The sequence below is a fragment of the Mchenga conophoros genome, linkage group LG18, assembly GCF_057382185.1.
Source record: "Mchenga conophoros isolate Kocher_MC1m ecotype Shallow Benthic linkage group LG18, M_conophoros_male_GT1.1, whole genome shotgun sequence".
In the NCBI taxonomy this organism is placed as follows: domain Eukaryota; kingdom Metazoa; phylum Chordata; class Actinopteri; order Cichliformes; family Cichlidae; genus Mchenga; species Mchenga conophoros.
In genome coordinates, this window is record NC_140543.1 from 25797048 (window position 1) to 25810703 (window position 13656).

The 13656-nt window shown below is 43.9% G+C and overlaps 1 protein-coding gene across 1 annotated transcript in view; it reads right to left on the reverse strand.

The window, feature by feature from the left end:
• Positions 1 to 3726: 3726 nt before the first annotated feature.
• ephb3a (eph receptor B3a) overlaps positions 3727 to 13656 on the reverse strand; it is a 38472-nt gene continuing 28542 nt past the window's right edge. The window contains exons 12-15 of the mRNA XM_085253320.1: positions 11873 to 12088; positions 11434 to 11583; positions 8455 to 8648; positions 3727 to 5492 (exon numbers count right to left, since the gene is read on the reverse strand). Of these exons, the coding sequence (XP_085109446.1) occupies positions 5381 to 5492; positions 8455 to 8648; positions 11434 to 11583; positions 11873 to 12088 (672 nt within the window). The 3' untranslated portion in view covers positions 3727 to 5380. The remainder of the gene's footprint in view (positions 5493 to 8454; positions 8649 to 11433; positions 11584 to 11872; positions 12089 to 13656) is intronic.

Consider the following 13656-nt stretch of genomic DNA (forward strand, 5'->3'; position numbering starts at 1 on the left):
ACAGAGTTCTTTTAAAGAAAGATTTACTTATATCCTCAAAAGCTAAGCATGACAGGCTTCTGTTTAAGAAGGAGACCTGTTTTACTGTGTTAATGTTGTCATTTTGAGCTAAAAATAAATGGCTAAATGATCATTTGTTTCCCATATGGTCATATCACAAAGAATATGCATCTGCTTAAATCAAATTCAAGTCAAATGGTTAAAAAATAATTTCACACACAAAAAAAAGAGCTACCACACTGGGAAGGGTGAAGACAACTGGGTTGCCCGGCCCTGGCCACGAGGTGTCCCTTATTTATTCTTCAGGGAGTTGGCAACCCTACTAACCACATGAGACTAACTTCTGTCACGCAGGCCTTGTGACCAGTCCATGACTATCTGGCAACCACATGTTGCTGGGAAAAAAATATGTATTCTCCAGCTGGGTGGTAAAATCTGTCTTGGGTTTAGTTGCTAGCATATTGCTGTGGTCATAGTTTGAATGGTAGTGAGTCTTATCTACAAACATCCAGCTGCTCTTCGAGGTGCAGTGAAACTGTGGAGAGCATTTGCCTTCAACACATTTTTAAAACACTTTAAAGACAAACCTCAATTTCTGGTCTGTGTTGGGGTTTTTCAAGCTTTGCTATTGCTCGGCTAGTAGTTAGCAAGCATTTGCAGACAATCATGACAAATTACAGGGATATTACAGGCAGCCATTGCAAACTGCTAGCAACCAAGTCAATAAGCAGGAGGTTTTTAGTGCAGCACCTTTTTTTGCAACCAATTTCACTCACCGACAGTCAGAAACCTCAAGAAACCACCGCCAGGAAGTCGGGAAATACATATTTTTCCCTAGCAACCGGTCCTTGTATTACGTCTAGTATGGGTGATGACTCTTGAGCAACGAGCGCATGATGTAACGTGAGAAACTTCAATACCAAAGTATGTGAGGCCATCTGCTCGACAGATAAAGCTTGACTGCAAGTGGGTCATGCATCAGGACAATAGTCCCAAGCACAGCAGCAAATCTGCAACAGCCCAGTCAAACTCCAGACTTTAACCTGTCTGAAATGCTGCAGTGGAACTTTAAGAGAGCAGTGCATGAATAAATGCAAATTCCAAAGATGTGTGACACTAAGAAAGTAATACAAAAAAAAACTGCTGCTGTGAAAACTTCCCTTTTCACATGGCTGCTATAATCTTAGAATAGTTGATGTTCATGATAAAAATATCCAGAGCTTGACATAATGATCTTAGCATGTGTACAAGTAATCGCTGTGAATGAAAGCTCTAATTGTGCCATCTCAGACATTTTTTTCTACTTTTGGATCTGTATGATGTCAGTAAGAGCACATATCCCTTATATGGTCATATCAGAAGCCCCGCCCACCTCCAGTTCTGTTTTGTTTACTAGGAGCAGTCAATCAGAGGCAAGTCTGAAAGTCACCAAGACTCAGTGTGAGATAAGAGATATGAGATTTTGCTCTGTAAATCATGTAAAGCTCTTCATAATAGGCCCCCTTGAATTTTTTATTGCAGATGGTGGTGCACATTAATAATATGGACATGGATTAGTCAAATCTACTACTGCATGATATATATATGTACATACAAACAGGATATAGCTAATCCGTTTAACTATATAATTTGAAAAAATCAAATCAAAGCCAGTTTTAGTATAAAGAATATATATATATAAATTTTGGGGAGATGAAAAGTTCTTTTTTTCCTTGACTATCATATATAATTAATGCAGCACATCCCGTGCTTCGTGTCAGTCTTACGCCAACTATCTTATCCTCTTGCACCCATTCCTTCATTTCGCTCGCTTTACACCCTTGACACTCTGCTGTACAGTATCAATTAAAATAGAGCCTGTTTTACATCCAAATGGCTGCTGAAAAGACTTTGATTTCCGTTTGTGCTTGCGGTGCAGAGATGCAGAAATTCCTCCACGCAGAGAGTGTGAAGAAACAGCCAGCAACAACTCGTTAAAAAGCCCGAGATTTCGTCTTCTTTTTTTGTCCTTTGTGTGCGTCTCCTCACAGTTTTGGCTTAGTGCTGCATGCGCTTCACCATAAAGAGGGTAGTTTTCCATTGATGAGCCGGCGCAGGCGGCTTCACCACCACCAGCAGCAGCAGCAGCAGCAGCAAGCAACAGCAAATCACTGCTCTGTTAAAAGGCCCTGATGCGTAGCAAACACTCCTGCCAAGCCGCCTCGCTCCAAATCTGCCTGCTTGCAGACCCCCTGTAATTGGAGGCATTAAACTTGCTTTGGACAGGATGGCAAATGAGTGCTTTGAGCTTGGAAGAGAACTGACTGCTGCATTCAGAAGGGCTACAGCAGTAGATGCAGCTAAATCTGACTAATCGCTGCCAATCCAGCAGATCTGAGCGTGAGCGACGCGGGCGTGTTTGTAGTGAGCCTGTGTGTTTGTGTGTGTGTGTGTTATTTTCATGTCTTCTGTGGGTCCTGTCTTGGCTGGTGTTCTCGTGTGATTATATACATCCAGTATAACGGCTGGGCTGGTGTTAATCTTTCAGTAATCGTTGGGATCGCTGCGGCGACGCAGCGATTTGATGTTGAACCGCAGACGGTCGGGGTTAGTGATGAGCAGCGAGCAGCCTGCGAAATAAAAACCTGCCTGTCATCCTGCCACCGCTTCCTCGGCTCCCCCCCCCTCCCCTCCACGGAGCACGCTCATTAAAATCTCTGTGAGGAAGCGTTTCAGCTGATGGTACAACAAATCCAGATATTTTCCTTTAGGTTTGCTGCCGTCCTGCGTCGTCTATCAGGGCCCCGCAGCAGCTCTGCTGTGATTGGAAGGGACGTGAAGGCTGGTTTATAGTGAGCAGCAGGCTGAAGCGGCCTGCAAAAACTGGAAACGCTTCAAAGGTTTTGATGATAAACAGGATGCAAATTCTCACTTTTGACACCGTGTCAGATCTCAGATGTAGCGGTGAAAACCAAGAGACCATGATTAAAAGCAAGGCCCCCCCCAAATGCAGCTTCCCCCCGACAGACTTCCTCCTCTGCAGGCCCGTGTGCAGAACACTGCTCCCCAAGGTCGGGCATTTCTATTTCTTTGTTTTCCTTTTTTGATGTATCCATAAAAACCCCACCACAAAGCATCTATCTACCTTATCTACCTGAGAATCTGACACACTTGATAAATGCCACGGGGCTGTGTGTTGACTGCTGTGTGCACATCCTGTGGGAGCTGCAGAGATGATTAGAGAACATGTGGAGAACACGGCAGCAGTCTTCCCTTTGGTGGCTGATCATACAGCAGCAGCCTGAGCTGTGAGTCAGAGATGGTTAAGTATGAACCCCCCGACAGTCGAGCTTCCTCTCAGTCAATAAAAACAGTGGGTGACAGCTTCACTCAACCGCGGCAGTACGCAGGGACCTGGTTTGTGTCCTGGCAGACAGATTAAAGCCAAATAACGCTGACATTTGGTGTGAAGCCAGATTAACTTTGCCTCCTTGAAGCCTCTCCAGCAGCAACAGAGACTGCAAAATCCCCAGAATAGTCCTGTGGTCTCGCTAATTGGCGAGCTGTGCGGACGGGGCTTTGATTAATCTTAAATCTTAATGAGTTCATCCAAAGCCGCTGTGATATTCCGACCGAGGAGGTAAAACACGCTCGCTTCTCGCCTAGTTTCATCCCACGGCTGGATGAGAGGAGGCCGGGAACTTCGGCCTAGTGAACCCACGGAGAAATCAAAGAGAATACCAGAGATCCATTTAATAATTTATTTGCATATGATTATCGTAAAAATACTGAAAGAGAAATGCTTATTTTTGTTCTAGTTTTTCTGGCAAATTTTTTTCTTCTTTACAATCTAATACACCTTTACTTGCACAGGAAAAAAAAAAAAGAGTCTGCCCTAACAGACACATTTTCTTTCAGCGTGACATATAGTTTCAGATATTTAATGACCATTTAACTGTAATTTTCCTCTATTTGTCTGCTCCTCAACATTAAACAAACAAGCATATAAACGAGGGTCATAGAGAGGCCAAAGTCAGGTCAGATAGTTGTAAATGCCGAGCAGGTTGGTCTAATACAAATATAGTGTTATATACAGGCAGTCGTTTTAATAGGAAACTGCGCTGAGAGCCGGCGTGCTGGAGAAAACACGTGAGGAGAGATGAACCAGCGAGCGGTCGATTTTACATCCGTGTTTGTAGGTCTGGTCGCTATTAAGGTCACCAAGCTATCATCTGGATAACGACCTTTTAGATTCACACTGACCTGCAACACCAGAGTTTAATGTACAACACAGCATTACCACAGGCGCTTTTAATTTGAGGAAAAAAAAAATCCCCAAATCCAACAACAACCAAAAACAAAATGAAAAGACAGGCCCTTGAACATGTCTGCTCAGTGGGTTTAAAGGTAATGTACTCTGTGTGAGCAGAACTATTGATTCCTAATTCACCCATTCATGTCTGTCTGCTTTGTTTATGTCAGAAAACAAGTGATTAAAAAAAAAGAAGGTAAGTCCAGGTAGGAATCACCTCTTCGCCAGATAATAAGTTAGCATTCAAAACAATGCGTCCGTGAGTCAAACAAGATTAAGAAAAAACGTGGACATTAAAGCCCATCCAGCAAGATGCCGACAAAGCAACAGTTAAGGAGGACCGTTATTCATCCTTTTCTCGTGAAGACGTTTCCACTTTGGCATGCACATGACGTGTCCCGCACAGTGTCAGCTACGCCTCCCCTCGGACCGAGAGAGAGACGGTGTGAAGACTCGGATGCTTTGTACAGGTTTTGTAACGTCTCCCGTTACACACGGAAGACGGTTTTTAAGAGGAAGCGGATGAAAAGTGTGTAGTTCTTTTTTCTTGTTTTACAGGAAAAAATAAGAATAATAAAATTTGCAAAATGAATGAACATATTTGGTTGGGTTTTTTTTCTTTTAAAAAGAAAAGGAATCGCTGATTGGAGAGATGGTCCACAGCTGTCTTTGAGCTGGTTTTAAGCAAACGATTGCTTTATCTTGGCACTGTTGCATCATCTGCGTGAAATTGCCCGCCCTGTCCTCAGTCGGAGGGTGAAGAGAAGGAAAAGACTGATTCCCCAACCAGCAGAAAACACATGCAGACATGCAAACACAACCTGAGAGGGAGCAATAAGAAGTCTGGCTTTATGTCAACAGTCACAAATCCACAAGTGTCAAGTAATGAACACACACACTGGAATGGAGAGTTCTCTTTAAACAGACACTGAGTCTCCAGTGGGAAAGAAATCTCCAGATTGGTCCTCTTTCGCTGTGTCGCCGGAGCTTCCATCCTTTTCATTTACTACTTCTTCTTTTTTTAAATTTATTTTACATCAGTTCTTCGTCTCAAGAGTTTTTAGGTAGTTTTTAGCTAGTCCTTCCAGCTCACACCCTGATCGGGAGAGTTTGGCTCATCTGTTGCCGAATGATTTCCTGACTGTTGTCCGGACTCTTCCTGTTGTGTCCCGGCAGCGTTCCTCCCAGCCGCAGCAGGTCCCTGCCAACACAAAGCCACACAGGTCAGCGCCAAGTTCACGGCCACTTTAAACAAAAGGTGCAACTCATTATCGCGCCACTAAGTGCTCTCGCTGAAGGTGGATAAAGGCCTAATCCATCTTGGTGTCAAGCGTAGCTAAATTCTGCAGAGTCTATACACTTAAATCTCCTGGTTATGGACAATGAAAAAATACAGCGCCAGGAGAATGAGCTCAAAATTGCTGATCCGGAGATTCATCTGCTATAAACAGCATCCAACTCAAATGCCAAGCCTGAATCTATTCATCGCGTTTCCAGTTTTAATAAAAGTTCAACACATTTCTCGGCTATCTTGGAAAAAGCCCCGCGAGCCTCCGAGTGTCCTTTGTTCCTCGGCCAGTGTCCTTGTTTTTAAGGCCCTCGTGGCACAAGATACTCCACAGATAGCGCCGCATCTCATATCCTCTCTCTCCCTCCGTTATCTGCCCCGACATCACTGAGCAGCCAATGGCAGGTGAGCAGCAGCGAGCGTTCCGACGGCTCGCGCGCGCACGCGCAAACACGGGAGACGCTCTCTAAATCATGCTCTGACAACATGATCCGTTCCCTCTCCTCCTCTTCCTCCTGCTCCTTCTCCATCTATATCTCTAGCTGCTGCATACAGATGAGGCCATAAATTAATCATTGGCATGTCATCGGAACACAACAACAGCACAACATGCATACACACACACACACACACACACACACACACACACACCCATTGCCTTCCTATTTGCTCATCACAGCATTGGGTGCACCCTCCCCTGATGCATTAAAAAGCTCATTAGCAACCTAATTAAACACATTCCTCTCTTTTAGCTTCTCCTCAATCTCCCTTATTACTCACACTTCATCACCTCCTGCTTTTCCACATCAGCAGCTCTGGCTGCTGTCTGTCCTATCACCTACATTCCAGCATCCAGCCAAGTATAGGGGGAATTAAACTGAGGTCAGCCATTACATTTCCACACACAATTAGCTTCGCCGAGCCCAAATCCTGGCATAAGAATCGCCCTTGGGGCTCAGCGTTAGAGTGAAATTGTGAGCCAAGAAGCTGGCATCAGACCCGGATCCTCTGCGTACAATTTCTGCCTCATGTGACTCTGAAACAGGGTGCCATCGCCGACGTCAGAGGCAGGGGCTCGAGGACGTGTGCTCGTTTCGTTACGCATCGGTTAAGATGTAGGGATCTGGTACGTCTTAAAAGAAGTACTAATCATTAAAATTCAACAGTGAGAACAAGCTCGAAATCGAAGACGGGCGCCTACGAGTAAGCGAAATCTTTACACGTCCACGGGAAATGTCAGAGTCCGCTGTTTGCTCGCAAAGGCCTTCAGCTCAAAGAGGCATCCTCCAAGTCCCCCAAAAGCATAAAACAAAACCGAAGCCAACAAGCATGAACCCTGTTGTGCCTTTCCTTAGGCCAGCCATAATTTTCTTTACTGTGACATCTCATTCCCACAACCCAGAGGCGCGGCGCTGCTCGTCCCTGCACCAGTCTTCATCCTGCACTTCACAGCCGTCATATGCATTACAGAGGACAATTTCGCACAAGGTGAAAGAGAAGGAATTGCATCACTGCTTCCTTGTGTTTGCACTATTTCTGCTCTTATTGCAGAAAGACCTCAAAAGCATTTTATGCCTCGGTTATACATCAGGTGCCAAGTCTGCCACAACACAGCTGGTATTATTTCTAATTAGAGTCCATGCTTCTGCATTTACTGTAAGCTCTGGCTGCTGCTGCTGTGACCCAGGAATCCTCAAAACGGACACGAGCTGGATTCTAAATTTGCAGCCCCAAACACTCGTTTAGAACTTCCTGTGCATGGAAATCCACTGATATTTTATTTATTTTTTCTGTAGCAGCTACCAAGAAAAGTAAATTCAGCGAGTTTCTCTGAAGAGTTGCTAAATCTCGCGGCAAACTTGCCAAGGTGGTGACAGTGAAGCGCTTTGCTCTTTCCACAAAGGACTGAGACGCAACACTTTTCTAAAAGCAACACTCTCCATCCACTTTGCAACTTCTCTTCATCTACTTTAACATTAACTTCAACTTCAACATTGATCTTTAGCTAGAAAAAGAGAAAACTCTGTCTCAAAGTGCTTGCTGGGTGGTGGGAAAGTGTCTGAAACCTCCAGCCTTCCAGCAAGGTAATCTAAGTCTGTGATTCTAACAGATCTATACCATCTCTGGATGGAAGAGAAAATTTAACCGAACTTACTTGTCTTCCTATAACCGACAGAAAAACCATACTGAAATCAGCCCGACTCTGACATGTCACATGGACATCTACTTTAAATTTATCCTGCATATACAGTTAGATTTGAAGAGCAAACTTTCAGATTTAATTCAAGAGGTTTTTACTAAATATTTGAATGAACTGTTCAGGAATTGCAGCCATTTTTATACATAGCCCCACATTTTTAATTGGACGTTTGACTGGCAATCAGTTTTAATAGGCGGGTGAGACCGGTTCCCTCCTTGTTATTTCACGGTAAATGAAGAAAACATAATAAACAAAGTTCATTAAGAGGGAAGAGAGGGAAAAACAATCTGGTACTTTCTTAAAAAGAAAAGAAGAGACTGGTCAGCTCAGCAAGACCAAAAGTGAACTAAAGTGGATGATCGCAGAGTTATTTACATGGTTAACAGAAACATCTTCAAAACATCTAAACAAATCAAAAAGAAAAAAGGAAAAAAAAACAACAACCTTGAACTAGTTTTTTCAATCACTATAGAGGATTCACAAAGTGCAAACCACTGGTTACACACAAGAAACAAGAAGGCCAGATTAAACTTTGTAAGGGAAAAATCTAAAACAACCTGCACAGTTCTGAAAAAAAAATCTTTGGACAAATCAAACCAAGATGAATTGACTGTTTGCCTTAATATGCAACTTAATATGCACTGCAACAAATCAAGGACCTAACTGTAGACTCACCCTGAGTAGGTGCTGGTCACCACCTTGAGGCTTGCGGCGTTGCGAAGCAGCTTGTCCAAAGTGCTGACGATTCGGGAGAATTTGGGCCTCAGGTTTCTCTCCTTCATCCAGCACTCCAACATCAGCTGGTGCAGCACCATGGGACAGTCCATGGGTGGGGGCAGCCGGTAGTCCTGCTCTACTGCTGTCATCACCTGAAGGCAAAGGAAGTCAATCTTAACAACTGGCTTGTCCACACAGGGAGTGTTTCACTTGTTGTGCATCACTTTGGTAAATGGCCTGTATTTATATAGCGCTTTACTAGTCCCTAAGGACCCCAAAGCGCTTTACATATCCAGTCATCCACCCATTCACACACACATTCACACACTGGTGATGGCAAGCTACATTGTAGCCACAGCTGCCCTGGGGCGCACTGACAGAGGCGAGGCTGCCGGACACTGGCGCCACCGGGCCCTCTGACCACCACCAGTAGGCAACGGGTGAAGTGTCTTGCCCAAGGACACAACGACCGAGACTGTCCAAGCCGGGGCTCGAACCGGCAACCTTCTGATTACAAGGCGAACTCCCAACTCTTGAGCCACGATCAAGAGTTGGGAGTTTGAAGCTGACAGTTTACTCCTGACTGATGAATGGTAATCCTCTCATTTATTTACAATATCCAGTATGCTGCACTCTCATTGGTAGTCGCTTCAATCACTCAGCTCTAAGTTGAGAAAAGTTTATACTGGAATTGTCTGTCTAAGTCTGGCACTTAAATAATTTTAACCGTGCACGTAACTTAACGGTCACAAAAATTTGTATCTGTAAGGTAATTTTGTTTGAGTCTCCACTAAATACTGAATGAAGCTAAAAGCAATAATATAGTATATTTGATGTCAACACTGACAAGGGTTTTATTACAAGTGTAAGATGGTGTAAAAAACTAAGGTGTAAACATGTTTCATCCTCAGTGCTTGCCAAGCTGTCTCCAAGGTAGGAGAAATGTGACCATCAACCAGTTTTCAGCCAGTGGGAGGGTACACCGACATCACTAAAGTTAGCTAGCTAGTTAGTGCCAACGCTAGCTAGCAAGCTAGCTAACATTGGTTTGTTTTTGTTTTTGTCAGGTATTAATGTTATACTTGTGGCATGATTTGATGTTTGTGGATGCTGAAGTGTCTTGATTAGGTCTTTGATGTAAAAAAGGGTCGGAGGCTTGACGAGTTGTAAAGTTCTGCAAAATGAAGCAGCTAATGTTGATAATGGTCATTAGCTACAATCGCCATTTTCAACAAGCGCATTACTAGCCGTCTTTGGATTTGAAACAACACTACCCTGTTCATGTACTATGCAAAAAGTATTTTGTACTATGCAGAAGTGTACTACAAGAGATAACTGAAAGAATACACCATAATAATGTTTAAAATGTTTAGGCTGTTAGCATTTTAAGAGGAGAATACCATTTGTTTTGCAAGTTTTTGATCATTTGCTAAAGAAATCTGAAACTTGTTTCAGCTATTACTCTTCATCCTTTGTATACTTGTAAGAAATTTTAATGGAAACCTATCTTAGAGTTTTCAGAAATTATTGCATTAAGGGATAAAGTTGAGGGGTCTCTGAAATCATTAAATTTCCTTTGAAGACAAAGAACACCAATACATTTGGACACATTTTATGGCAAGCTTTCTGATAATTGTAAACCTGTCTCACTCTGGTCCATAATCATTTCCGCCACAAACACATTCAAATGAAGATTACATTTGAAATTTGCTATGCTAAATAAATATCAACCCAGAAGACTGTGCATAAGGATTTAGGCAAATTTCATGTGGCGCCTCTACAGAGTGTTACCATTTGGCTCTGAATCATTCGTATTATGCTCATTCTGTTTGGCCTTTGTTGTTGTGGTGTGAGAATAATCGGCAGTTCCTGTATTATCTCCTGCATTAGACAGTTCCTCAGCTCGTGCTGTCACACATTCCAATCTTTCTTTCAGCGTCTTAACAAAACTATAAAAACAATATTCTCAAATTTGTCACTTCAGAACTGGCATGATTGATGGGAGAAACAATAAACTGGAGGAAGAACACGTTGGCTCACGGATGCGAGTTCGCCTAGCAACTGCATTTGCCTCCGTAAGCTGCGTATGGGTTTTAACTCCCCACAACAATAAAAAAATTCCATTTGGGAACAATAAAACATTTCTGCAGCGCTTCTCGTCTCCCGCCGCTTCTTCTTTGATTTTTATGTCGTGCTTCTAAGTCTGCGAGTACTTCTGTTTATATCTCGTATTTGTTGACTCTGTTGCTTATTGAGCGATGACTGTGGCACAAAGGCTATTGGGAACAATAGTGGGCTTCTACTTTGATGCTTTCATTACTGCATGTGGGTTCTGTTGTGAAAGTTATACATACATTACTGCCATTTTTCATTTCTGATCCTTTTTTTTCTCCTTTGCTTTATTGGTATCAGCGTTATAAGTCGCTTTTTTGAAGCTCAGTACAGAGCAGATATTCCTCAGAGAGTGAAGTGGAGGTGTACACATTGCTTCAGTACTTTGTTCAGGGAGGAGGAACCAAGAGATTTATTTTTTCTTTCCTTCGAGCTCACTGCTGCAGTTACAATGTCTGTGCAGTGCAGATAGCCTACAGGTACCAACACACGTAAAGAAGAAGGAGAGAAAAAGCCAATCCTGAGTATGCCTTTGTAAGTGTGAGGAGGGAGGCTTTGCAGTATGGATTTGTAGGGGGGTGGGCAGGCCAGGGCCGTAAATAAGGTGGTAAAAACTAGAACATAGGCACGCAGCTGCAACCAGCATCTGCAGTGAGGAGATAAAGACAGCAGAACAAGCCCGAGTCCAACATGTCACGCTGGAAATCAAAGCCACAGCAGCCTGGAGAAACTCTCAGCCGGCCCTAAACTTAGACATGAAACTCCTTCCATGAGCTTTCAGGCTATAGATATACGTTTTCTCGTGAGACTCTTGTGCTGACTTACATCCTGGTTGCTCATGTCCCAGTATGGCCGCTCTCCATAGGAGACCACCTCCCACATGACGATGCCGTAGCTCCATACGTCACTGGCAGAGGTGAACTTCCTGAAGGCAATGGCCTCTGGTGCTGTCCACCGAATGGGAATCTTACCGCCCTGCACACACAGACAGAGGGGGATGGTATCAGCACTCTGAAAGATACTCCAATCCTATAAGCGCAGGCACAAGCAGCAGCACACAAATGCAAAAAAAAAAAACAGCAAATGCAAATTTCACAGATGGTGTCGCGCGCCAACGTAAATATTGGCACACGTGAACAGTCACACATGCATTTATGTGTACATGTGAAACAAGTGAGTGGGGATCGAATTAAGACGCCCAATTAAACAAGCACAGTGTACACAAACGCACAGCGGCACACACATTCACGCGTATTTGACCAACCAGAGAGCTTGTGTAAGTGGGGTCAGCGGAGGTGTCGTCCAGAAAGCGCGACAGGCCAAAGTCGGAGACCTTGCAGACCAAGTTGCTGTTGACCAGGATATTTCGGGCGGCGAGGTCTCGGTGAACATAGTTCATGTCTGACAGATACTTCATGCCTGCAGCGATGCCGCGCAGCATCCCGACCAGCTGTGTCATTGTGAAGCGCCCGTCGTTCAGCTGCAAGCAAGGAAAAAAAAAACACACATGCACACAGTCAGAGATAGAGGGGGAGAAGCGGGGAGGGTGCAGCAGAGGAGGCGGTTAATGAACAGGGAGTGGAAAATGAGAAAGAGAAAAGATGTGTTGAAACAGATGATAGGGGCGAGTACGGGAGATAAGAGGAGAACCAGAGGCAGGAGATCAGTCACCGAGGCCACGTAAACATGACATCTGTCATAGTGCTTCATGGCTCCCGCTGACAGTCACTGACAGCTGACCTTTTCATGCATGCTGTCCAATTAGCTGATTAATTAGAGTCTTTACTGTCATACTAAAGCTGGTATGGCTCGCCATTGACTCAACAAAACAATATAATAATGGGAGCCAAAACACTGCAATCAAAACCAGACCACTGCAGGTATTTTCCCCTCATTCACTGACTGACAAACTAGTAGCAGTTAAAGGCTGAACATGGCTTTGCTTTTTCTTCTTCCTGTTGACATGAGAATAAAATCAGCCCGTCAACAAAATCACTATGTCATGTTGCTCAAAGATCATTTGTAAAAAGGGCAAAGTCCTCGAGAAGCAGAGATTTGCCCTCTCGTGCAACATTTGAGAAGCATGAAAGTAATCTTAGATGAGGGCTTTCAGGGTTTAATTTACAATTCTCCGCATTTGTGACGCGTGTCACATACTCGAGATCGCAATAAATCAGCGCTCCTGACTCGCGAAGGCGCGTGTACCCTGATGTGTGGGAGCTGAACTAAAACTAATCAATTAACCAGTTAAAAAATGATCTGAAATTTCTGCAAAATTGAACGAAGCTACGGTGGGAGGTTTTCTCTCATGACCTGAATATCTAATCCGAGCGAAGGGAGTCACAGGGGTGGGGAAAATAAGAATTTTTTTCTCGACATAATCAATTCCTTCTTTGGCTCCGCGATGAGAAAGCAAAGAACACAGGACGTGCCATCGCAAACCCATAAACATCCTGCCTTGTAGTCTGCACACTCCAATGAAGTCTGACAGGCAAACAAGCCGGGATGGATGGATGTGTAAACAGCCGTGATTCATAGCAGGCCTTCAAAGCCACGTGGCATGAGTGCATGTGTGTTATTTCTGTGTTTCTATAAAGTTTTCTACATGTGCATATGTCCACATGTCCGGGGGGGAGTCTGAAGCTCCACTGCGGGTGACACGCTTGGACAGTTTGTGCATGTGTGCGTGCACATGTGTGTGTGTGCATTAACTCAATAGTTTCCTTGTTAGAGCAGGACTCTGAGTTCCTCTGAGTCACAGGCAGTGTGACACTGGCGAGAGAGCGGGGGTGAGGAGAGCACAGAGCAGGCACTTTTTCTGTTATCTGTAGGACAGCTGGCTGAGAGGAGTGGGTGAGAAGGAGGGAAAAAAAAAGCTCAGGCTGCACTATCAGATGTGGAGCTGCAAATAATGAGTGTTGGCGTTATCAGTTCATTATTTATAAATTGAAAATTAACTTGAAAATTGTGAAAGTGTCCAAAATGCTTAGAAAGGAGACGGCGAGTTGGCTTGATGATTGACAAACGAATAAAAATGACGAAATACAA